Source organism: Littorina saxatilis, linkage group LG1 (genome assembly GCF_037325665.1).
Source record: "Littorina saxatilis isolate snail1 linkage group LG1, US_GU_Lsax_2.0, whole genome shotgun sequence".
NCBI lineage: Eukaryota > Metazoa > Mollusca > Gastropoda > Littorinimorpha > Littorinidae > Littorina > Littorina saxatilis.
This window is the reverse complement of record NC_090245.1, coordinates 55,658,958-55,683,388: the sequence shown is the minus strand read 5'-3', so window position 1 is coordinate 55,683,388 and position 24,431 is coordinate 55,658,958. Positions and strand designations below refer to the sequence as shown.

General features: G+C 42.3%; 2 protein-coding genes and 1 long non-coding RNA gene across 4 annotated transcripts in view; 1 reads left to right on the top strand and 2 right to left on the bottom strand.

The window, feature by feature from the left end:
- The window catches only part of LOC138974665 (uncharacterized), a 300,124-nt gene that overhangs the window by 177,841 nt on the left and 97,852 nt on the right, over window positions 1-24,431 (bottom strand). The window lies entirely within an intron of this gene.
- The window catches only part of LOC138974570 (transient receptor potential cation channel subfamily M member 3-like), a gene marked incomplete in the record, with an annotated part of 158,009 nt that overhangs the window by 100,824 nt on the left and 32,754 nt on the right, over window positions 1-24,431 (top strand). The window contains 2 exon segments of the mRNA XM_070347291.1: window positions 2,307-2,519; window positions 3,765-3,893. Coding sequence (XP_070203392.1) covers window positions 2,307-2,519; window positions 3,765-3,893 — 342 coding nt within the window.
- LOC138974624 (thyrotropin-releasing hormone receptor-like) lies at window positions 6,419-23,427 on the bottom strand. Of its 2 annotated transcripts, XM_070347349.1 has the most exons (5): window positions 23,181-23,427; window positions 13,771-13,923; window positions 13,120-13,301; window positions 11,070-11,259; window positions 6,419-7,891 (listed from the first exon to the last, which is right to left on the bottom strand). In XM_070347349.1, exons 2-5 carry the CDS (start codon window positions 13,797-13,799, stop codon window positions 6,577-6,579), a joined length of 1,716 nt encoding a protein of 571 aa, XP_070203450.1. In that variant the 5' UTR covers window positions 13,800-13,923; window positions 23,181-23,427; the 3' UTR covers window positions 6,419-6,576. The 2 variants fall into 2 exon arrangements, with proteins under 2 accessions (XP_070203450.1, XP_070203455.1); XM_070347354.1 differs by lacking the exon at window positions 23,181-23,427 and having other exon boundaries at window positions 13,120-13,320; window positions 13,771-13,920.

Sequence of the window (24,431 nt, the reverse complement as noted above, 5' to 3'; positions counted from 1 at the left end):
CCAATAGGAAGAATGTAAAGGTAAGTCACTGTGACAATCCCAATGTCACAGGATCTCAGAATTTGTTCTGCTTGTATTTGAATTTTGCAACAAAAACAACAACAATGTATGCGGAAAACATTTGTGATACATGTATGCTGGTGGAGAACTGATTACGGGATGAAAGATACATTGAATTCATATATATTCATGAAATATGCTGTACAAACCCAGCTTTGGTACTGTGAAGAATAACGAACATTTGACAAGAAGGAATGTTAATACGATGGTTTTGGTTTGTGGGATGTCTCGTTCAGGAGAATAATGTCAGAATAACCATAATCATCTCATAACAAGGAATGTTAAAGTCGTGGTTGTGGTACATGTGCCATCTTTCGTTCGGAAGAAATCAGTCAGAATAATCATTTAATAAAAAGGAATGAATTGCCATTGTGGTTGTGGTACATGTGATGTTGTCTATTCAGAAGAAGTATGTCGGTGGAATCATGATAATGTTAACACAAATGGAGCTCGGTCTTGTACGCAACAGCTGTTCAAACTCACAAGAGAAAGTTGACTGGATTTAGAAAATAATTTGATATTTTAAGCAAGGTAAGTGGCCAAATTATTTTTAATACCTCTGCCGGTCGACTCACATAAGTAAAACAAATTTCTTGAAGCGATATATCAAAACATTTAGTCAAATTCTGTCAGTCAAAACTACAAGATCAACACTGAAAACCCGGAATCAACCATCACAGAGACTAGTAACGCTTGGCTACCTGAAACCCAAAAACTGAGACGGGTCAAACTAGTGTCCGCTAAGCATGGGAACATGGCACCTAATTTGAATAAACATTTTTCTTGAATTTTGAGCACATTTTCAGATTAAAATTAACATATCTTTATATTTTTGGACTCGAATAATGTTAAAGAATACACTGCAATAATGTTTGAATCTGTTATTGCAATTTCAATTTCAATCAGAATTTTTATGAAAAACTTGACAAATTAATTTAGAAGACGGATATGACGTCATCAAAGACGTTTCTACAAAAAAAACATGAAAGAAAAGTATGGGGATATTATCTGGAAAAAAATCACATGTACCATAAAGTTTCAGAAACATCTTTTCATTAATTTTTCAGGAATGGTTCTACACACACACATCCCCCCCCCCCCCCCCCCCCCCCATCTTGATTCGAATATTGACTAAATGTAAAATCTAAGCATGGGAAGGAGGTTGGATATACTGATGTGTCTATCGTAGCATCTATTCAGTTTCAGGTCAGGCAAATATCTTAGATACCCTACTCTTGTGTTCGTCTCCATGCACATGGAAATCCTTTTTGATATCATGTTGTTATTGTCATTCCTACATTATAAACCTGAATAATTATCCATACTTTTCCCTTGCTTAATTATTAAATGAAACATACACAAACGTGCACAGACGCAGACATGCACAAAGTGACATCCATACAAACAAGCAGTCACATAGGTGCACTCACTTGCATGGTTGCATGACCTAATTACCAAGCTGTGCATGTTAGAAGTACTGCTTTGAATGTTTGCTATGGGACACAATGTTTGTTTTAACAGACTTTACATAACTAATAATGATCAGTTATTTTATTGAGGCATTTTGGGCACTTCTTTTCATAAGCCATTCACCATGCATAATAATTAATCACCATGAGAAAAATAAGATTTTGCTGCTCAACGATTCTCTTGTTGCTCCCAGTTATTCTGAAAAGATTAATTTGTGAAAATACAAGACCAAAAACCGCCAGACAAAAACGCAGTATGGCTTGCAGTATTTATAAGAGTCTACATGATACGATAGTAGTCCTTCATTCTTTTCTAGTGTACACAATATACATGTATAAAGCGAATAGACAGGTCAGCTTCTTTGCATGACTATGAGCTGCAGGATCTGCTAAGAGGTTTCAAAAGAGTGCGAGTAGGTTCCAGCAGTTTTCAAAAGGTGCAATGATTTAAAGAGTTTATTTTTGACAGCATTCGCAGAGCAGAGAGAGTTTCTAGTGAAGAAAGCAGTTTCCACAAGGCATACATTATCATTTTAGAAATGTATTGTTGTCATTGCACACAGAGTTTATAGTAAAAATTTAAGACTTGCAGCTGGTATGTATCTTGGAAAGAGCGTTAATTCTTCTGGCAGCAAAGGCGTTGCTGTATTAAAGCAGCTGTATTTGTATCCACATTGGAAGCTGTAAGTGCGTTTTGCACTTATCCTGTATATTTACAGGCTGTACGTTGGCCATCTGGAAACTAAGTGTGTTTTGCACCCACTCCCTTGTTTGCAGGACCTGATGAGTGGTGATGAGGTTGTTGATAACACCATGACCATGACACCAATGCCTACGGCCATTAAGAATGAGAACGGCACCGTGCCCCTTGACCTCAACAACGTCTACGCCACCGGAGGGATCTACAAACGCAAGAAAAGCCAGCTGAGGATGGGGAAAAAGATCTACGAGTTCTACAACGCTCCCGTCACTAAGTTTTGGCTGCACACGGTTAGTTAGTTTTTTTTAGCAAGTTGCGTGTTTTGCTGATGGTGGTGGTTGTAATGGTGGTGGTATGTTTGCCTTTCTGGGACTGTGTGAGTGTTTGAAACAGTAGAAACAAGAAAAATGTATGGTATTGATAGAAACATTTGTGATACATTTGTGACATTTTAAAGATGCACATGTAACTGATTTTACTACACATCCTCTCGTAGACATTTTTCTTTGTTAGATGTTATCGCAACCAAAGAAATGTCACCAGTATCTTGTCACAGGCTAGTGAATGCTGTTAGCAGTCCAGACAAGGGCTTACGTGTCGCTGAAAAGAAAGATGTTGCAAGTCGTGGAAGATGAAGGGGAGGGGGGGGGGGGGGGGGGGTGACTGCAAAGCACATAATGATATGTCAGACAATAAGATTGCCTTGGCTCATACTTGACCTCATGTTCACCTGCAGATGTCAGCAGCTCTGAATTAAGAGAGTGCATGGTTATGGTTATACAAGGACTGGGTGGCCGAGTGGTAACGCACTTGCGCTCGGAAGCGAGAGGTTGCGAGTTCGACCCTGGGTCAGGGCGTTAGCAATTTTCTCCCCTCTTTCCTAACCTAGGTGGTGGGTTCAAGTGCTAGTCTTTCGGATGAGACGAAAAACCGAGGTCCCTTCGTGTACACTACATTGGGGTGTGCACGTTAAAGATCCCACAATTGACAAAAGGGTCTTTCCTGGCAAAATTGTATAGGCATAGATAAAAAATGTCCACCAAAATACCCGTGTGACTTGGAATAATAGGCCGTGAAAAGTAGGATATGCGCCGAAATGGCTGCGATCTGCTGGTCGATGTGAATGCGTGATGTATTGTGTTAAAAATTCCATCTCACACGGCATAAATAGATCCCTGCGCCTTGAGTCCGAGTCTGGAGATACGCGCGCGATATAAGACTTCATATATAATGGTTATATGCATGTATGCTTAAAAAGGGACGTCACCGGGAGAGGTTGATATGGTGGGGTCTGCCCTGTAATCTGAAGTGGGTTAGAGTATAGAATAGGGTATGCTTTTTCGCAGTTTGCAGAGTTTAAAAAGAAAAGACGTCAAGACTGGTCCTCCATGACAGGTTGACAAACTATTTTTTTGTATGAGGATGTTGATATCTATCTTAATTTCAATTTATTAGTCACCGCCTCTGATAGACAAGCAATTTGTGTGTGTGTGTGTGTGTGGCAATAATGTAACATTTGTTCTCACAATTTTCAGATCTCCTACCTGTCGTTCCTGTGTATCTTCATGTACACAGTGTTGGCCAAGCTGAGAGAGACGCCAGAGTGGCAGGAACTGTACGTCGTGTCCTTCGTCGCCACACTCTTTATTGAGAAACTCAGACAGGTCTGTATATCAATTAAGTGGCATCTTTCTTTGTTGCTGCGTCTGATATGTCTCTCCGAAGTCTCTCGTTGCTTGTTGGCTTACTGTCTGTCCCAGATGTTGTTAAGAGACTGACTTTCTGTCTCTCTCTCTGTCTGTTTCTCACTTTCTCTCTCTCTCTCTCTCTCTCTCTCTCTCTCTCTCTCTCTCTCTCTCTCTCTCACACACACATATCACTTGGAAGTTGGGGGTATGTTAAACAATTTCGTCTGTTTTTGTGTGTAATTTATGCATTTCTCTTTAATTACATCTATTTTCCACCATGTTTGTGTTTGGCCTACACAATAAAATCAGTGTCAGTCTCTTCTCTCTCTCTGTCTCTCTCTCTCGCTCGCTCTCTCTTTTTCTCTCCGTCTCTCTCTCTGTCTCTCTCTCTGTCTCTGTCTCTCTCTGTCTCTCTCTCTCTCTCACTCTCTCTCTCTCACTCTCTCTCTCAGTCTGTGTAAAGTGGAACTGCAATTCTTTTATCTGTGTCTGCATTACTCTGAAGTCTGTCTTTGTGTGTTGGCTTGTCTGTTCCTGTTTCTATAAGAAACTCACTCTTTCTGTAATTGTTTGCCTCTTTTTCTGTAAGTTTCTGTATGTGTGTGTGTGTGTGTGTGTTGTGTGTGTGCGCGTATGTGTGTGTGTCCCTTTTTCTTTCTGCCGTATGTCACATCCTTCATTACTAAACTCTTTGTGGAGAAACTCAGACAGGTCGGTATTCAGTGGTAGGCATTTTTTGAGTCACTTGAGAAAAAGTGACTCTATGTAATCGGTCAGTGTTAGTCTGTCCGGCCGGCCGGCCGTCCGGCCGGCCGTCCGGCCGGCCGTCCGTAGACACCACCTTAACGTTGGACTTTTCTCGGAAACTATCAAAGCGATCGGGCTCATATTTTGTTTAGTCGTGACCTCCAATGACCTCTACACTTTAACGATGGTTTCGTTGACCTTTGACCTTTTTCAAGGTCACAGGTCAGCGTCAAAGGAAAAATTAGACATTTTATATCTTTTCTCGGAAACTATCAAAGCGATCGGGCTCATATTTTGTTTAGTCGTGACCTCCAATGACCTCTACACTTTAACGATGGTTTCGTTGACCTTTGACCTTTTTCAAGGTCACAGGTCAGCGTCAAAGGAAAAATTAGACATTTTATATCTTTGACAAAGTTCATCGGATGTGATTGAAACTTTGTAGGATTATTCTTTACATCAAAGTATTTACATCTGTAGCCTTTTACGAACGTTATCAGAAAAACAAGGGAGATAACTAGCCTTTTCTGTTCGGCAACACACAACTTAACGTTGGGCTTTTCTCGGAAACTATAAAAGTGACCGGGCTCAAATTTTATGTGAACGTGACTCATTGTGTTGTGAATAGCAATTTCTTCCTGTCCATCTGATGCCTCATATAATATTCAGAACTGCGAAAGTGACTCGATCGAGCGTTTGCTCTTCTTGTTTTATGGATGTATCTGCCATCCTTCCTCTGAAGTCTCATTTTTGTTAGATTTGTGTCTCTCTCCGTTGCTGAAGATACTTGCTTTTTGTCTCAAAAAACAAGAAAGGTATGCTGTTGGAACGTTTAATTATTGACAAAACAAAGTGTTGCGCTCACATGTATATCGACCCAGCGGTTTTTTAAGTGTACAGACAAACATTAATTAGACAGAACTTATCTGACAAAATGTTCAGCCGCTTGCAGGGAAGACACAAGCAAGGCAATGTTTTGTTGTGCGTTTTGTTTGTTTGCTTTTCTCTGTCTCTTTTGTTTGTGTGTGCACGTGTGTGTGCATATGCGCACGTGTGTGTGTGTGTATTGTTACTTGTATTTCATGTTCTTTATCACCACTCTCTTCATGACCGCCCTGATGTGGCCCTTCGTGGTCGGCTGGGCGTTAAGCAAACAAACAAACAAACAAACTCTCTTCATGAATAAACTGATACAGTCCTGTATCAAGTGGCATCTTTCTTTATAGCTGTGTGCGTTGTCTCTCTGAATTATAGTTTATTTCATTGTTTAATGGCTTATTGTCTTTTTCTGTTGCTGTTAGAGACTCACTTCCAGTCTGTTTGCATTTCAGTGTGTGTGTATGTGTTTGTTGGTGTGTGGAAGACTTTCTACAGCGCTAACACGCAGTTAAACTTTGAAGTTAAACTAAACTGACAGGGATCATTCTCATGGCTGTTGTGTGATATTTATGTGAGTATTGCAAGTGCTTCAGAGCACAAGTCCCTGAATACTTGCCGCCAGGAATTACTTCATGCACATATGTCAGTCATAGCTTGCTCATAGCTGAACAGCAGCTAAATCACTTCTGTGATTTTCTTGCCTGTGTTTTTTTTTGTTTTGTGGATGGATGAATGTGAAATGGGTCACATGGAAAGTAATTAACTATCGTATACATTTTATACATTATAAGAAAATGTGTCCTATAATATGCTAGTGCCGCACTCAGGTACACCAATGCATGCACACACACACAGTCTTTGAGCAAATACATCCATCAACAAAAATCAGTTTTATTCCAGAAGGCCGTCACTATTTACATTTGAATAACATTTATCCCCAAACATTTAGGTTCTTGTGTGATATTTTTGCACAATAGAAGTGGCATTGAAGTTGAAATGTGATAATCATAGCATCCGAAAGATGAGGTCAGTTTCATGATGAAGCAGGATCCATCTGTGAAGAAGAGTTTTGTTCCATCAAGGCCAAGTGACCAATACTATGGTTTGTGCTGTGACCATCCAAATCAATTCTGTTCAAACTGACGGCAGCCTGCTGAACACCATCCGTTCCTTCTTCTTGTGCGTCCAAGTCACTGTTCTTGGCTTCCTTGTTGCTGGTCCAACTGTCTTCCACCTCTCTGTCGCCTGCATCTTCCACTTCATCTTGCCTGACCAGCTTGCCCTGCTCACCGTTCTGGGCGGCCCACTTGCCCTCGATGGCGTCGGGGCCACTGCCCTTGTTCAGCCCGTTCCTGGCCCACTTGATGAGCAGAACCTGCCTCAACCTCAGGTCCTTGTCGCTGCCTGAACAATTCAGGCCTCTGCGCAGCTCTTGACGAAAACGCTGCCCCGTCAGGCAGTAGAGGAAGAAGTTGAGGGCGTGGTTGAGGTACATGAGGAGGAAGCAGAGCGTCTTGATCAAGTACTGCTTGCCCAGGTCCTCCAGGTCCTGGGGGCGGGGGGCGGCCAGGGCGTAGATGGTCTGAGGGGTGGTCAGCAGGATCCAGCAGAAGGACACGCCCAGCAGCATGGGGGCCAGGCGGCGGTGAAAGTGCTGCGGGGTGTGGCTGGACGACCGTCTGGATGGCGGCCCTTGTTGCTGCAGCAACAGCTTGGTCTGGGATCGGTTGCGGGGCATGATGGGGTGTGGGTGGTTTTTGTAGTAGTCGTGGCCGTTGGCTGTGTAGATGTTGCGGTTGTTGGACGAGGAGCGAGAGCTCCTGCTGTCCTGGTTGGCGGTGATGGCCTGGCGGTGCTGGAACAGCTTGTAGAGGATGAGGGTGTTGAGGCACAGCAGCAGCACGGCCGGCAGGAAGCAGTACATCGCCAGATGCACCCAGGGGAACACCTGACACGCCAGTGTCCTGTAGGCGTAACTCGCGCACTGCACACCCGAGGGGCTGAGTGAGCGTTGAGGGGACACGGGTACCAACTCGGCCGTCCAGAAGACGTGAGAGTTGATGCAGGCCAGGGCCACCAGGATGCCTGCCATCACCACGCGGGAGCGCGCCACATTGCACACCTCCGTGGACCTCAGCGGCATCCAGACGACCAGGAATCGCTCCGCCGTGACCGCCACGATGAGCCAGGCAGCGGCGGTGAGGGAGAGGTGTGTGGTGAAGATAAGCAGCTTGCAGGACACCTGGGACGTGTGCAGCAGCTCAAAGCCCCACACCACTCGCACCCACGTCTTGAGGGCTGAGGCCAGCAACACGGCTGTGTCGGCCACTGCCAGGCAGGCCAGATACCTGCACACAGGTTCACAGGTCAAGCTGCAGGTGAAAACTTTAGAGGCACAGACACTGAAGTTGCATGCACACCAGGTTACATTCACAGTGATGCATCTTTTGCAGTTCGGTAGTTTGGGGGGCCAACAGTTGCTTGCTTAAAGGCACAGTAAGCCTCCCGTAAACCATCACAGATACGGTCAGGCTTTTACACACAGTACAAACACCCTTTCATTTAAACACTCACCGATTGAGAACATCCTAGGTGCCCTCCGTAAAGAGCGAACAATTTTCAAAGAATTTATTTTTGTGTGGTTTATCTTACCCCTGAGCCATCGTGAACCCGTGTGATCCAGTTTCCCTTTTTCACAATGTAGTCGTCAGTTAGTCATTTGAATGCAACTCGATGTGAGCTTATCTACAATAGCACGTTTTTATGCACAAAACAAACGGCTGTGGTTCACAAGAACTCTAGCGATGGCTTTTGACTGTTGAGAGGAACAGCGATATGCATAAACCGTCGTCTGCTACGACCCTTGCATGACCCTGTTTCCGGGCTTTTCTTTTTTCAAACTTTCACAACTTCGAATTGTACTGATCTTTTCTTGATGAAAAAAATAATTCTTTTGTAAGAATGTTTGTGTAACAAGCTGTCAATTTATTATTTAGATTTTAAAAGTTAGGTCTAGCGCAAAAACGCACCACGGTCCAAAAACATTCTGATAATCATCGATCCACGGCAATTGCCAGTTTACATCGATAGAATGAGACCCGAAGGGAAGTAACTCAGTTTTGACCTGAGTTCAGGATGGGTCCAAAAAGTGTTCGAGACAATCTGCAAAATTAATTCTTTAAAAATTGCTTGCTCTTTACATAGGGCACCTAGGATGTTCCCGTTTGGTGAGAGTTCAAATGGAAGGGTGTTTGTACTGTGTGTAAAAGCCTGACAGTATCTGTGATGGTTTACGGGAGGCTTACTGTCCGGGCGTGATTTCCGGTATTGAATATTCATAACAGCCGTCCAGCACCAAAACGAGGCGCCATTGTTGTAGAGGAACAAGTCCACGAAAATAAATTCTTTGAAAATTTCTCACGCTCGACAGAAAGCAGCCAGGATGTTCCCGTTCGGTGAGCGTTCAAATGGAAGTATGCTTGTACTGTATGTAGACGCTCGGGGAGCTCTGTGATGGTTTACGGGAGGCTTACTGTGCCTTTAATGCTAAGAAATCATTTTCAGTGTGCATTACACATAGTAAAGATCAAACCATGAGGTACGTTTGCCTATGCGGTAACTTGCATAGTAAGACTATGCTACATTTTAAAGATATTTTGATGAAGGGTGCGGACACAGAGAACACTACTAGTGAGCCACCCACTCTCGCCCTCCCGACAAATGTAAGATTTACTAGCTGATCAGTCTGATGAAAGGCGTTGGAACCCCCCTTTTAATACTTCCCAAAATCTGAGAAAATAAGGTCGTAAGAAGGAAGGAGTCTTAAATTGGAGGTAAATTTACAGAGGTTAAGAACAAACAAGAGGCGAAGCCTTCAAGGCTCACGTAAGAAATCGACAAACAGTAACACAAACTCGATCACTCCCACACATACACACACACACAGAGTAAGCATAGGTGACACGGTGCAAGAGTGCGAGACACTAGATCTAGATCTGTCTGTCTGTAGCCTACTTACGGGGACACGACTGCCAGATGGCCAGATCGACACTGCGCTTTCGACAGCGCTTCCTCGCGCAGACACTGGAAACACGCTGTGCAGATTTCGACAGCGCTTCCTCGCGCAGACACTGGAAACACGCTGTGCAGATTAACCTGTAGGAAATCTCCTTTGGTATCTTCTTTATCTATTTTTCTGGAGCTACGAAACCGAACAATGTGAAATCGTCTTCTCCGAATCGGCGAACTGCAGCTCGGTGATAACTGTATCTATACCACAATCCTTCACGCGATCTGACCTAACCTTGACCCTTGACCTGGTCTACATACCACACGACACAAACCAGTCACCTGTTTTTACCCCCCCCCCCCCCCCCCCCCCACCACCCGTTTTCTTTGGATACACACTTTAACTACATACGTGCCGACGAAATGTTGATCATTGCTTCAATATTTTGAAGCTGTTGCTTGGATAATAACCAGGTAAAATGAGTATTTCGGTGTTTAGTCAAATGTTAAAGTTTCTATCACACACATACACGCACACATACACACGCACAGACAGACAAAGTTTAGCATCGCATAGGCTACACTTACGTGAGCCAACAATGTAAAAAGGCAAGGTCTTGAAAAGAGGAAGTCTTAAATGAGGGGCCTCAAAAGGGGGGTAAGTATAAAGTCGGGGATGGATTTAAATATGCAGCATAACAAGACACAAATAACACCACTGCACCAACAAAGAAAGAAAAGATCACAAGGTGTGGTGAATCGTGGCAGGGATGGATTTACTTCAGATATGCAGCATAACAAGACACAGATTATAGTACAACAGAGAAAGAAAAGATCACAAGGTGTGGTGAATCGTGGCAGGGATGGATTTACTTCAGATATGCCGCATAACAAGACACAGATTATAGTACAACAGAGAAAGAAAAGATCACAAGGTGTGGTGAATCGTGGCAGGGATGGATTTACTTCAGATATGCCGCATAACAAGACACAGATTATAGTACAACAGAGAAAGAAAAGATCACAAGGTGTGGTGAATCGTGGCAGGGATGGATTTACTTCAGATATGCCGCATAACAAGACACAGATTATAGTACAACAGAGAAAGAAAAGATCACAAGGTGTGGTGAATCGTGGCAGGGATGGATTTACTTCAGATATGCCGCATAACAAGACACAGATTATAGTACAACAGAGAAAGAAAAGATCACAAGGTGTGGTGAATCGTGGCAGGGATGGATTTACTTCAGATATGCCGCATAACAAGACACAGATTATAGTACAACAGAGAAAGAAAAGATCACAAGGTGTGGTGAATCGTGGCAGGGATGGATTTACTTCAGATATGCAGCATAACAAGACACAGATTATAGTACAACAGAGAAAGAAAAGATCACAAGGTGTCGTGAATCGTGACAGGGATGGATTTAGACATGCAGCATAACAAGACACAGATGACACAACAACAAAGAAAGACAAAATCACAAGGTGTCGTGAAAGGTGGCAGAAAAGCCTTACCTGCAGGCAGAGGTGCGACGCATGCCGCGACGCAGCAGCACAAAGAGGCTGACAGCGTTGCCCACCACCCCCACCAACACCACCAGCGGCAGCAACCACCTCACCAAGGTCATTGCCGCCCGGAATGTCGCAACTTCCTCCAGCAGCTCTGACAGGCTGGGGCCTTCTGGTTGAGAGTTGTTGCTCAGTCCTGGTGGAAACGTTTGAATTTTTGTTTAAGACTGTGATAAGATCAGATAATAAAACTACATACTACATAAATCTGGAGATGTTTCTTTCGGTACCACATTGCATTGCTTTTGGAACAGAGACACAAAGACAAAGATTGAAAAAAGCATAAGCGTGTTCATTGTAGGCATGCACAGTCATTATAGATGCCCCGAGGATTTTGATTTTTTAGCAAAGGCAGCGTATAATATGCTGAGAGGGAAAACACAATTGGGATGAGCCGGTCTTCACAGAGGGAGGGAAGTGAAAGAGTGGTGTGAGAAAGCGGAGGGGTTGACAGACCCGAATTTCGGTCTCATCCAAACCAGTGCATTGTCCAATGAGCGTAGTTTCAGGATGTTGCTTAAGTAAAGGAGTTTTTGACATATATCATAAAAATGTATTTCTGATTCTGAATCTTGATGCACCACAACAGATCTGCCCGAGCTTCCTTGCACTTCTGGCGACACTTACAAGATATCAACAGCGTGGCCGCCTCCTAAGGCAGGATGGGAATTGTTTTGCTGAAATATTTTTGCAGAATGGCGTAGGAGGCACTTTTTCAGCAAAAAAAATCCCAACTTATGTACAGAAAGCTGTCAGGTGTTAGTATTCGTCCAAGAGAAAGAATGCTCTTATTATCTCTTTTAACAACCTGGATAGTAATTGTCCAAGAGGAAGAATCCTCATATCATTATCTCCCTTAGCAACCTGGATAGATCTGTGGTGGAGAACATGAGTGCATACACAAACAAGTCGCGTAAGGCGAAAATACAACATTTAGTCAAGCTCAGTCGAACTCACAGAATGAAACTGAACGCACTGCATATTTTCACAATGACCGTAGTCCGCCGCTTGTGCAAAACGGAGTGAAACTGACGAGCCTGTTCAGCGCTGTAGTGCTAGTGGTTTCGCTGTGCTGCATAGCACGCTTTTCTGTACCTCTCTTCGTTTTAACTTTCTGAGCGTGTTTTTAATCCAAACATATCATATCTATATGTTTTTGGAATCAGGAACCGACAAGGAATAAGATGAAATTGGTTTTAAATCGATTTCGGAAATTTAATTTTGATCATAATTTTTATAGTTTTAAATTTCAGAGCTTGTTTTTAATCCAAATATAACATATTTATATGTTTTTGGAATCAGAAAATGATGAAGAATAAGATGAAATTGTTTTTGGATCGTTTAATAAAAAAATAATTTTAATTACAAGTTTCCGATGATGAAGAATAAAATGAAATTGTTTTTGGATCGTTTAATAAAAAAATAATTTTAATTACAAGTTTCCGATTTTTAATGACCAAACTCACTCATTAGTTTTTAAGCCACCAAGCTGAAATGCAATACCAAACCCCGGCCTTCGTCGAAGATTGCTTTGCCAAAATTTCAATCAATTTGATTGAAAAATGAGGGTGTGACAGTGCCGCCTCAACTTTTACAAAAAGCCGGATATGACGTCATCAAAGGTATTTATCGAAAAAAGGAAAAAAACATCCGGGGATATCATTCCCAGGAACTCTCACGTCAAATTTCATAAAGATCGGTCCAGTAGTTTAGTCTGAATCGCTCTACACACACACACGCACAGACAGACACACACACACATACACCACGACCCTCGTCTCGATTCCCCCCTCTATGTTAAAACATTTAGTCAAAACTTGACTAAATGTAAAAAGAAGGTAGCTTTTGTTTCAAAAGAAGAAACGCCCGATTAAAGATGCAATGCCGCTGTTTTTGGCGACTCCTTGCATGCCTAAATCTTCGCTTCAAAGAGGCAGACACGATTTTGACTTGTGGATATAGGTGTCCAAGTGGACGTATAGTACTTTTGACCCACCTGTGTGGAGGTGAGCGGTTGAGTTGAGACAATGAGACCAGCTGGTGTGCAGGGAGGAGTTCCATGGCGAGTTGTCCAGGGAGGGGTGAGTGGGGCAGGAGTCGTTGCGGTTGGTCAAGCGGTACGTCATCCAGTCCGCCACCTCTGCAGGGTCCTCGGGCTGGGCGGAGGCCGTCATTGTCCTGCAGATTTTGGACCTAGCTATTGATGTGTACATTGTTGTATGTTTATTAGGGTCTGCTAGTGTGTGATAGGGTTTATGTCCGTCTGTAGATGTTATTTTTTTTTGTTAGTCCTGTGTTGACAACTCTTCGACAAGCGCTTAGAACTGTACCCACAGGATACGCGCGATATAAGCTTCTTATTGATTGATTGATTGATTGAGATTGTTAAAGCGGCGTACGTGCAATCATCGTGCTTTTGTAAACAGTATCATTCAAAGCCTCCTCCTCTCAACCATCCCTGCCTCCTGACCCCGGTCAGACAATTTATTACCAGGTAAAGCCCAAGAAGACCGAGCCAGTGTTTTGCAATTAGAGAGAGAGAGAGTGATGGAGACAAGAGATAAGATCAGATGAAATAGATGAAGCAGTTGCCTCTTGTTTACAATCAGTCCTCGTCTATGCTCGAAAAAAAAGATTAAATACTCACTTTGTTGTACTACCAAGAGCACTTGTCATATGAAGATTCGTAGGAGATGAAAACTGACGTGGAAAAAAGGACTAGCTGTTTAGCAGAATCGCTGCTCCTTTTTGCCACGGTTACCCGCAAGTCGACTCGGGAAACACTATGTTATATCCTGACCTGAAATAAGAAATAGGGTATCAGCAACACACTATCTTCAATTATATGCTGGAACTGGACATAAAATTATCTGCGAGGTCGGAAGAGAGAGACAGAGAGTGTGTGCGGGGGTGCGTGCGTGGTGTGGGGGTCCGTTAAAGTCAACAGAAACAGGGATGTGCGTCTTCGTGTGTGTACGTGGGACATTTGTAAACAAACTACTTTGATTTGTACATGTCCTAATCCCCATAGACAAAAGGTGAAACGAAATGAGAAACAATTAAAGGCAAAGTAACTGATTTTGTTGTTTAAGTTAAAAACTAATGGGGAATATAACTTAAGGAGCAAGCGAACTTCGGCCCTCGCGAGAAATCGCTGAAATGAAAGTTGAATGTCACAATCAGTGGGGGTCTTGGCAACAGTATTCTGACGTGTCGCAGTTGTCATAAGAATTGCCAGTTTGAATAACCTTGAGCTAACAACATTTTTAAGGTCACTTTCAAACCCATGAACTTAAAAACGAGTGTCCTCGATAATACTTAATTAAAAGTCGTCTGCCCGTGAATCCTACGCCGACGGCAATTTCTTCTTCGGTTCCTTTCTAAAAATTTCATTCCGTCAGGATATTTAGCAGTCAGGACATTGATTTTTGATATTTGTCTAAAGTGGAGGGGTGTTTTTAGCGGACGTAGAAGCCTGACCAAATCTAAGATGATAATCCGAACTTTTTTCACCGGAAGAACTATGCAACAATTGCCCAATCAAAGAAGCAGTGTTTCTGTTTTTGACACTACCATTTTGTTTGTACTTGTCTTTGCTAGCCTAAATCTTGGCTTTGCGGGTGAGTCTTCTGAGCTTCTTCTGCCACTAGTCTTTTTGTTTAAGCTATTTATTTTTTTCCCCATCTTTGAAATCGTGTGGAAACGGCTGAGTGAAGCGCTAATTGGCTCAGATTCTACCGGCATTTTTCCATTCTTTACCGCTCTTCTTCGTGGGTTGAAACAGTAACTCGTTCTGTCTCTCTGGTTTCAGGAGTGATTATTAGGGGTGTTGAAGTGGACGGGTTTTTTTCAGTGAAAGAGAAATTTGCTGGAAGAGAAAATTACCCTACCTGTGTTTTCCGGCACGGGAGAAGGTCCCTCTTTGTCTTTAAAGATCCTTGTCTACATTTTTATACCGAAATCACCATTTGACCATTAAAATGCAGTCTATTATTTACAAATATCAACAATACACCCCCTTTCGATCGGGAAAGACGAAGCCAGTGTAGCCGTTTGAAAATGAATTGTAGTATTCCAGCGTAGTACTCATAGTAGGATATCCTTATTTGGAAAATGCCAAGCGCAAAACTCCTCTCAAATCCCGTGCATTTCGTGCGTTTAAAAAAAAGCGTGGACAGCTCTCCAGTGTCAAACTGTTGCCGCACTTGTTTGGGCGTGGCTATAAGCATAGTGACATGAATTTGATTGGTCAGTATTTTTAGGCAAAGCACATGTTCTCAGCAAACAGAAACAAAATATTGGAAGCGTGAGTCACGCTACCCAAAAATAAAATCTTTTTTTACATATATTTTTTTCTATAACTTTTTTCCCCATGGTTCATTCATCATTTGACATAATTTTGTATCGAAATCTAACATTGAAAAAAAGCAAAAATGTAGACGACCACCTTTAAGGTCGGTGATGTTAGTTTACACGGTGGATTTTATTCTCGGGCTGTTTTGTGTTGTTTAACTGTCCAGAGGTCATCGTTTCTTTATGAGGTTGGCAACATGCGTTTTCTCTTTTTAGATTTGATTTTGTCAAGAAGTCATCCTCATTGTTTTAGGTTGATGATTTTGATCTGTTCAGAGGATTCTGTTCAAAACCTGTTCTGACTTTGATAGAATTTTCGAGAAGCTATCAATCCTTTATGTGTGAGCTTGGAGACCTCAGTCAACATTGCAGTTTATTCTTAACTTAGCAAAACAAGTATTGCACCAATGTGTGTAACCCATTCATTACTGTGTCATTTCATTCAAACACTCTTTGCAATTAAAGGCACTCAAGTTAGCTATCTGACACACTTTCGGATCAACATTTCTTTAACAGGGCTCACGTGAACGCCACTCAACTAAGGGTACATGTACACCCAAAATCGATTTGGCGACCTCAGTTTATAGTATACTATGGCTTCTATTCTCGGGCTGTTCTTATTTTGTCGTCGTCAAGAAGCCATTCTTTATCCACGCGATGAGAGATCACAGTTTTAAACTGTGAGTTCGGTTTTCATGTTGTTGTAATGTTTGGTAAATTTCGAGAAGCCTACTGTTAACTGAAAGTTTAATTCGTATAGGGGTGGCAAACACGGAACACGTTGGAGATGCAAGATGTTGACGTTCACCCAAAGGTTAAACGTTAGTTTTGCAGCTTTTCATTTTCTAAGACAAAAAGAAAAATTAAAGACGAATTTGAAGACATTCAATCGCATGATATTCTGTTGGGTGAGGTTTATACATTCTATAGTAGGCGCAGACGTAAACATTTATTTTGTAACAAGTATCAGCCTAACTGGGCGAGTCCATTTTCTCTGCACAAATATCTGTACGTTTCCGGAACCAGAGCTTTGACCTGACCTCACTCTCTTCGACTCTCACTCCCTCGCTCTCTCTCTCTCTCACTCACACTCACACACACACACACACACACACACACACGAGAGAGAGAGAGAGAGAGAGAGAGAGAGAGAGAGAGAGAGAGAGAGAGAGAGAGAGAGAGATTAAAAACAAGGTTTAGTAGCAAGAGACGTTTGTTCATTATCGGACAGGAACTGATGGAGAAAATGCTTGTGTAAGCAGCAGCTAGCGCTGTGCGTGCCGCCGTGATGTTCCTGTCCTTCCGGCCGCCTCAAGCTGGTACTCTCAGTCCCTGCTGTTAGAGTGCTGTGTTTCAGCCGCTGTGTGTCTTCTCCGCCACCACCCCCTTCCCAATCCCTACCCCACCCCACTCTGAAGCTTTACAAACTGAAGCACTTTATTTAAAGATGGTGTATCCTTTCTTCATCCACCCACCACCAGTTTTTCTTTCCTTTGTTCTTGTACTGAATTTTTTTAATTTTTGATATATATATATATATGATAGATAGATATTTTTTAATATTACTTTCGTAACCACCAACCCTTCTTGAATGAACAACAAGTCGCGTAAGGCGAAAATACAACATTTAGTCAAGTAGCTGTCGAACTCACAGAATGAAACTGAACGCAATGCAACGCAGCAAGACCGTAGTATACTCGTAGCATCGTCAGTCCACCGCTCACGGCATAGGCAGTGAAATTGACAAGAAGAGCGGGGTAGTAGTTGCGCTGGGAAGGATAGCACGCTTTTCTGTACCTCTCTTCGTTTTAACTTTCTGAGCGTGTTTTTAATCCAAACATATCATATCTATATGTTTTTGGAATCAGGAACCGACAAGGAATAAGATTTTTTTAAATTGATTTCGACAATTTAATTTTGATAATAATTTTTATATATTTAATTTTCAGAGCTTGTTGTTAATCCAAATATAACATATTTATATGTTATTGGAATCAGCAAATGATGGAGAATAAGATGAACGTAAATTTGGATCGTTTTATAAAAAATTTATTTTTTTTACAATTTTCAGATTTTTAATTACCAAAGTCATTAATTAATTTTTAAGCCACCACGCTGAAATGCAATACCGAAGTCCGGGCTTCGTCGAACATTACTTGACCAAAATTTCAACCAATTTGGTTGAAAAATGAGGGCGTGACAGTGCCGCCTCAACTTTCACGGAAAGCCGGATATGACGTCATCAAAGACATTTATCAAAAAAATGCAAAAAACGTCTGAGGATATCATACCCAGGAACTCTCATGTCAAATTTCATAAAGATCGGTCCAGTAGTTTGGTCTGAATCGCTCTGCACGCACGCACACACACACACACACACACACACACACACACACACACACATACACACACACATACACCACGACCCTCGTCTCGATTCCTCCCTCGATGTTAAAACATTTAGTCATAACTTGACTAAATGTAAAAATGAACACACAAATAAACAAGTCGCGTAAGGCGAAATTACAACATTTAGTCAAGCTGTCGAACTAACAGAATGAAACTGAACTCACTGCATTTTTACAGCAAGAGCGTATACTCGTAGCATCGTCAGTCCACCGCTCGATGCACAGGCAGTGAAATTGACAAGAAGAGCGGGGTAGCAGTTGCGCTGAGAAGGATAGCACGCTTTTCTTTATCTCTATTCTTTTTAACTTTCTGAGCGTGTTTTTAATCCAAACATATCATATCTATATGTTTTTGGAATCAGGAACCCACAAAAAACCGGATATGACGTCATCAAAGGTATTTATCGAAAAAAAGAAAAAACGTCCGGGGATATCATTCCCAGGAACTCTCATGTCAAATTTCATAAAGATCGGTCCAGCAGTTTGGTCTGAATCGCTCTACACACACACACAGACAGACAGACACACACACACACACACACACACACACACCCACACACACACACAGACAAAGACACAGACACACACACACACTCACACACACACACACACACACCACCCACAAGTAGCTGTCGAACTCACAGAATGAAACTGAACGCAATGCAACGCAGCAAGACCGTATACTCGTAGCATCGCCAGTCCACCGCTCATGGCAAAGGCAGTGAAATTGACAAGAAGAGCGGGGTAGTAGTTGCGCTGAGAAGGATAGCACGCTTTTCTGTACCTCTCTTCGTTTTAACTTTCTGAGCGTGTTTTCAATCCAAACATATCATATCTATATGTTTTTGGAATCAGGAACCGACAAGGAATAAGATGAAAGTGTTTTTAAATTGATTTCGAAAATTTAATTTTGATCATACTTTTTATATTTTTAATTTTCAGAGCTTGTTTTTAATCCAAATATAACATATTTATATGTTTTTGGAATCAGAAAATGATGGAGAATAAGATGAACGTAAATTTGGATCGTTTTATAAAAAAAAATTTTTTTTTACAATTTTCAGATTTTTAATGACCAAAGTCATTAATTAATTTTTAAGCCACCAAGCTGAAATGCAATACCGAAGTCCGGGCTTCGTCGGAGATTACTTGACCAAAATTTCAACCAATTTGGTTGAAAAATGAGGGCGTGACAGTGCCGCCTCAACTTTCACGAAAAGCCGGATATGACGTCATTAAAGACATTTATCAAAAAAATGAAAAAAACGTCTGAGGATATCATACCCAGGAACTCTCATGTCAAATTTCACAAAGATCGGTCCAGTAGTTTAGTCTGAATCGCTCTACACACACACACACAGACAGACAGACAGACACACATACACCACGACCCTCGTCTCGATTCCCCCCTCTATGTTAAAACGTTTAGTCAAAACTTGACTAAATGTAAAAACGCCCAACAATTCAGCTCAGGCTTTTTGCGACTTTCCTAATTTGGCTAACGCTAATCTCATTACGAGGTGTGTGCGGTTTACCAAAGGCATGGCTTAGATCCTCTCTCCCCCATGGAACAGCATCACACACGTAACGCCTTGATTGTGGACACAGCAGCTTTGGCTGACGCTCATCGCTATTGATCTGTGGGAATTTCGCTTACGAAGTCTACTGATTGATCGCTTTATGCGGTTAAGGTGGAATGCCAGTGTGTGAGTTGACGCAGAAGTGTGTGGGCCACACTGATCGCATACATGTGCGGTTGACAGTGTGAGGAACCTGAATAGTCCTTGGGGATGCTTGGCGGCCATGAACGACAGAATGCAATCAGCTGGGCTCTGTGACATCACCCTGACCATCATCTGCGATTGTCATGTCGCTGACCACACGCAGTCACCGGGTTTCGCCATCCGGGACTGACAGTGTTTTTCTTACAGAATTAGTCTCATTTAAACCCCGAAATTGACCGACAGTGCTGGTCCCAAGGAGAGTTCTCGGTAACATCTCGCCACCGTGCCATTGTCTGGGGTCGTTGGTGCGCCGAGACAGGCCGGGGTTGTCTCTGACACCCGAGTTGTCGCCCGTTGGGATTGGATGTGCGAGGAAGATGCTTTTGCATAAAATCACTGGGCAGGCCGTGACCGTTTGAACTGCGTGTCTGAGACGGAGCCAGTCTTGATCATAAACACCGGGAGGGATGAATAGAGGGAAGGGGGCCTGACTTGATTGATTTCTCCCCCCCCCCCCTCCCCTAACACCCCCCCCCCCTCCTCTTTTCTTTAATCTTATCATTCCCGATTTCCATTGCCCCTCTTCCTTATCATTACTAAAGCTTCGATGACAGTCGTCAAGGCACTGACTTCACTCAGCCCACGTGCTGGAGGTTTCTCGGGACACAGTCATTTGGAGGTAAAGGAAAAGAAACTTAAATCAACGAAGGAGGGGAATTAATACAGCTATACTAGCTCTAAACAAGTGCCTGCATCAAAACGTTAAAGAATAAAGTTTACTTGCAAGAGATGGCAGCCAATTTACGCTTTAATTCAGCTCTGACAGGAAGAAAGTCTGTTCACAATCGTACAAATAGATTTTAATGCATCTAACTATTGACCTCGTTAACTCTTTGATGCAGCTCTCATGGGAAGTTTCTTCTTGGTAACTTGACACTTACAAACGTGGCCATGTAACTCTGTTAGTCCAGTTCACAGAGAAAGTCTAAAATGGGGAACAAGTGTCACAAACACGGCGCGCCCATGGGAACTAGTGTCATTAACAGTAATTGTCTAGCTGAAACACCGGTGCTTGTATCATAGTGTCATTAAAAGTAATTGTCTAGCTGTGCCACAGGAGTTTGTATCATGGTATCATTAAAACTAATTGGCTAGCCGTGCCTTGGTTCTAGGACTGTGCATGAACTCAAACTTGTAACAGCTCGGGGCAGATTCAAGCGTAATTACTTGCTGAGTCTCCGGTAAAAGCTTTTGGGACTTGTTCTTCTTATAGACTTCCTCCGCGATCCGCTCTCTTCCTCGCATGGCACTACATTGGAACCTCCGTTTTATGACCCCCCCCCCCCCCCCCCCCAATTTAAGTCCCCCTCCATTTAAAGACCCTGTTTTCTCAGACTTTCTGTTCAAAACCTCTGTTTAATTTACCCCCTTTTTACATTTAGTCAAGTTTTGACTAAATGTTGTAACATAGAGGGGGAATCGAGACGAGGGTCGTGGTGTATGTGTGTGTGTGTAGAGCGATTCAGACCAAACTACTGGACTGATCTTTATGACATTTTACATGAGAGTTCCTGGGTATGATATCCCCAGAAGTTTTTTTCATTTTTTTCGATAAATGTCTTTGATGACATCATATCCGGCTTTTTGTAAAAGTTGAGGCGGCACTGTCACACCCTCATTTTTCAATCAAATTGATTGAAATTTTTGTAAAGCAATCTTCGACGAAGGCCGGACTTCGGTATTGTATTTCAGCTTGGTGGCTTAAAAATTAATTAATGACTTTGGTCATTAAAAATCTGAAAATTGTAAATATTTTTTTATATATAAAACGATCCAAATTTACTTTCATCTTATTCTTTATCATTTCCTGATTCCAAAAACATATAAATATGTTATATTCGGTTTAAAAGCAAGCTCTGTCTGAAAATATAAAAATCATGATCAAAATTAAATTTCCGAAATCGATTTAAAAACAATTTCATCTTATTCCTTGTCGGTTCCCGATTCCAAAAACATATAGATATGATATGTTTGGATTAAAAACACGCTCAGAAAGTTAAAACGAAGAGAGGTACAGAACAGCGTGCTATGCAGCACAGCGAAACCACTACCGCGCTAAACAGGCTCGTCAGTTTCACTGCGTTTTGCACGAGCGGCAGACTACGGTCATTGTGAAAAATGGCAGTGCGTTCATTTTCAATCTGTGAGTTCCACAGCTTGACTAAATGTAGTAATTTCGCCTTACGCGATTTGTTAAGACCTAATTTTGTCAGATTTTGGGGGGTCTCAAAGTGGAGGTTCCACTATACATGTATCCCGATGGCTTGTCACAGGGTTCTATTATCCTTCAGTGGAAGTCAATCAATCAGTCAATCAATATGAGGCTTATATCGCGCGTATTCCGTGGGTACAGTTTTAAGCGCAGGGATTTAAAAAAATAAGTGATTTGTGTAAGGACTTTTTTTTGTATAACATGATATATGGATATGTTGTTGGAAAATAACTGACTGGATTGTCAGTTAAATCTTTTATTCAACGTGTTGAACTCTTTTTATCTATTTTATTTTATAATTATTCAGGATATGCAGAGATTGCACCAATAATTGCAACCGGCACGGTTGGCCTAGTGGTAAGGCGTCCGCCCCGTGATCGGGAGGTCGTGGGTTCGAACCCCGGCCGGGTCATACCTAAGACTTTAAAATTGGCAATCTAGTGGCTGCTCCGCCTGGCGTCTGGCATTATGGGGTTAGTGCTAGGACTGGTTGGTCCGGTGTCAGAATAATGTGACTGGGTGAGACATAAAGCCTGTGCTGCGACTTCTGTCTTGTGTGTGGCGCACGTTAAAAGTCAAAGCAGCACCGCCCTGATATGGCCCTTCGTGGTCGGCTGGGCGTTAAGCAAACAAACAAACAAACAAACCAATAATTGCAGGAAAAGCAAAACGAACATAGTTTGAGTGATAGGAGTTTGTACCTGTTGACTCACCATTTAAACGTTTTTTTGGCGATCTTTTCTGACTACATGATCATAAAACAGGAAAGGTTAGTTATTGGTACGTTTAATTTTTGACAAAACAAGACATTCACAAGCCCTTTTTTTGTATAAACTTGAACTTTCCAATAAATAACCTTTTTTTTCGGTTTTTTTTCGTTTTTAATATTTTGGATTTTGGAACGTTAGCAGTCTATCTGTTTTTGAATTTCTTTCATTACTTCATTTTTGTCAACAACAAAAAACCACACACACACACACACACACACACACAAAAACACGTTTGTGTTTTAATTTTGGAGGAGAACCAGTCTAACGCGAAAAAAAGGAAGCAAAACGACCGTGCAAGATTTTAATCAACCCCAACATTTTGATTTAATACTGCACATGCTGTGTTTGCGTGCATGCGTGCTTGTGAGAGAGAGGGGGAGAGAAAAAGGTGGGAGTTAGGGAAGGAAAGAAGTACCGGCTTGAAGCATGCATAATTACAAAAGATAGTTCAAATCGAAAAACAAAGAGACTGCCAACGTTCCAAAATTCAGAATCAATTTTCTTGTTTTTTAAAAAGATAGTTCACTTACCTGTACAAATGCAATACACCAAAATAACGGTCGACCCGTCAAACCAACACACAGACGGCGACTGTACAAGAGTGTGAAGCAGCACCAGCGAGGCTGGACTCAAAGCGCAGGTCGTCCAATTGTTGACCGCCGCCACACGAGTTCGAGTTAGTAGTGAATGGCTGTAGCAACAGTAGTGGGAACTGGCAGTCTGTGAGCGCAACAGTTGGTATGGTTGGCACAAAGTTTGCGTTGTGACTGCATTCAGTCGCCACTCCGCCAGACCTATTGGTCATTGCGCGCGCGCATGTAGTACAGTGGAACTTTCCTTTTAAGCCCCCCCCCCCCCCCCCCGCCCAATTTCAGACCCCGAATCACCCCACCCCATCCCCCTTTTAAGACCTTGCTTTTTCCAATGTTCTGTTCAAAACCCCTGTAAAGTTGCCTCCTTTATTTTCATACTCCCTCTTTTGTAAGACCTGAATTCGTCTCAGATGTTTTGAGGTCTTAGATTATGTATGGTAGCGCACAGGTAGCGTTGTGTATGTCGATGGATGTTGTAGGTATCGCGTCCTATGCCGTCTCTAACTCCGCTAGACCCGTGGGTCAAAGTGCGCGCACGTGCATGTGCACTAGCAGTAGTAGCTGTTGCTGGTAAAAAACAGAGGTGGGTTGGGTGGGGTTGGAGAGTGATTTGTGTGCAGTGTCTTGTGATATGTGTGGTGAAGAGGAAGTCCCCAGTGTGATGTCGCGAGTGTGGGTGTATGAGGAGAAGTGTGTGAAGAAGAAGAAGCATCAGCCTCATGAAACCCCCATCACTGGTATCATTATGACATTACTGTTTCGATTTAAACAAACGGAAGGTACAAACTAACCAACATACTCAACAACAACAAAAACCACACAAAAAACTAACGAAGAAACACGCTAAACAAAACGAAACAAGTCGCGTAAGGCGAAAATACAACATTTAGTCAAGTAGCTGTCGAACTCACAGAATGAAACTGCACGCAATGCAACGCAGCAAGACCGTATACTCGTAGCATCGTCAGTCCACCGCTCATGGCAAAGGCAGTGAAATTGACAAGAAGAGCGGGGTAGTAGTTGCGCTGAGAAGGATAGCACGCTTTTCTGTACCTCTCTTCGTTTTAACTTTCTGAGCGTGTTTTCAATCCAAACATATCATATCTATATGTTTTTGGAATCAGGAACCGACAAGGAATAAGATGAAAGTGTTTTTAAATTGATTTCGAAAATTTTAATTTTGATCAT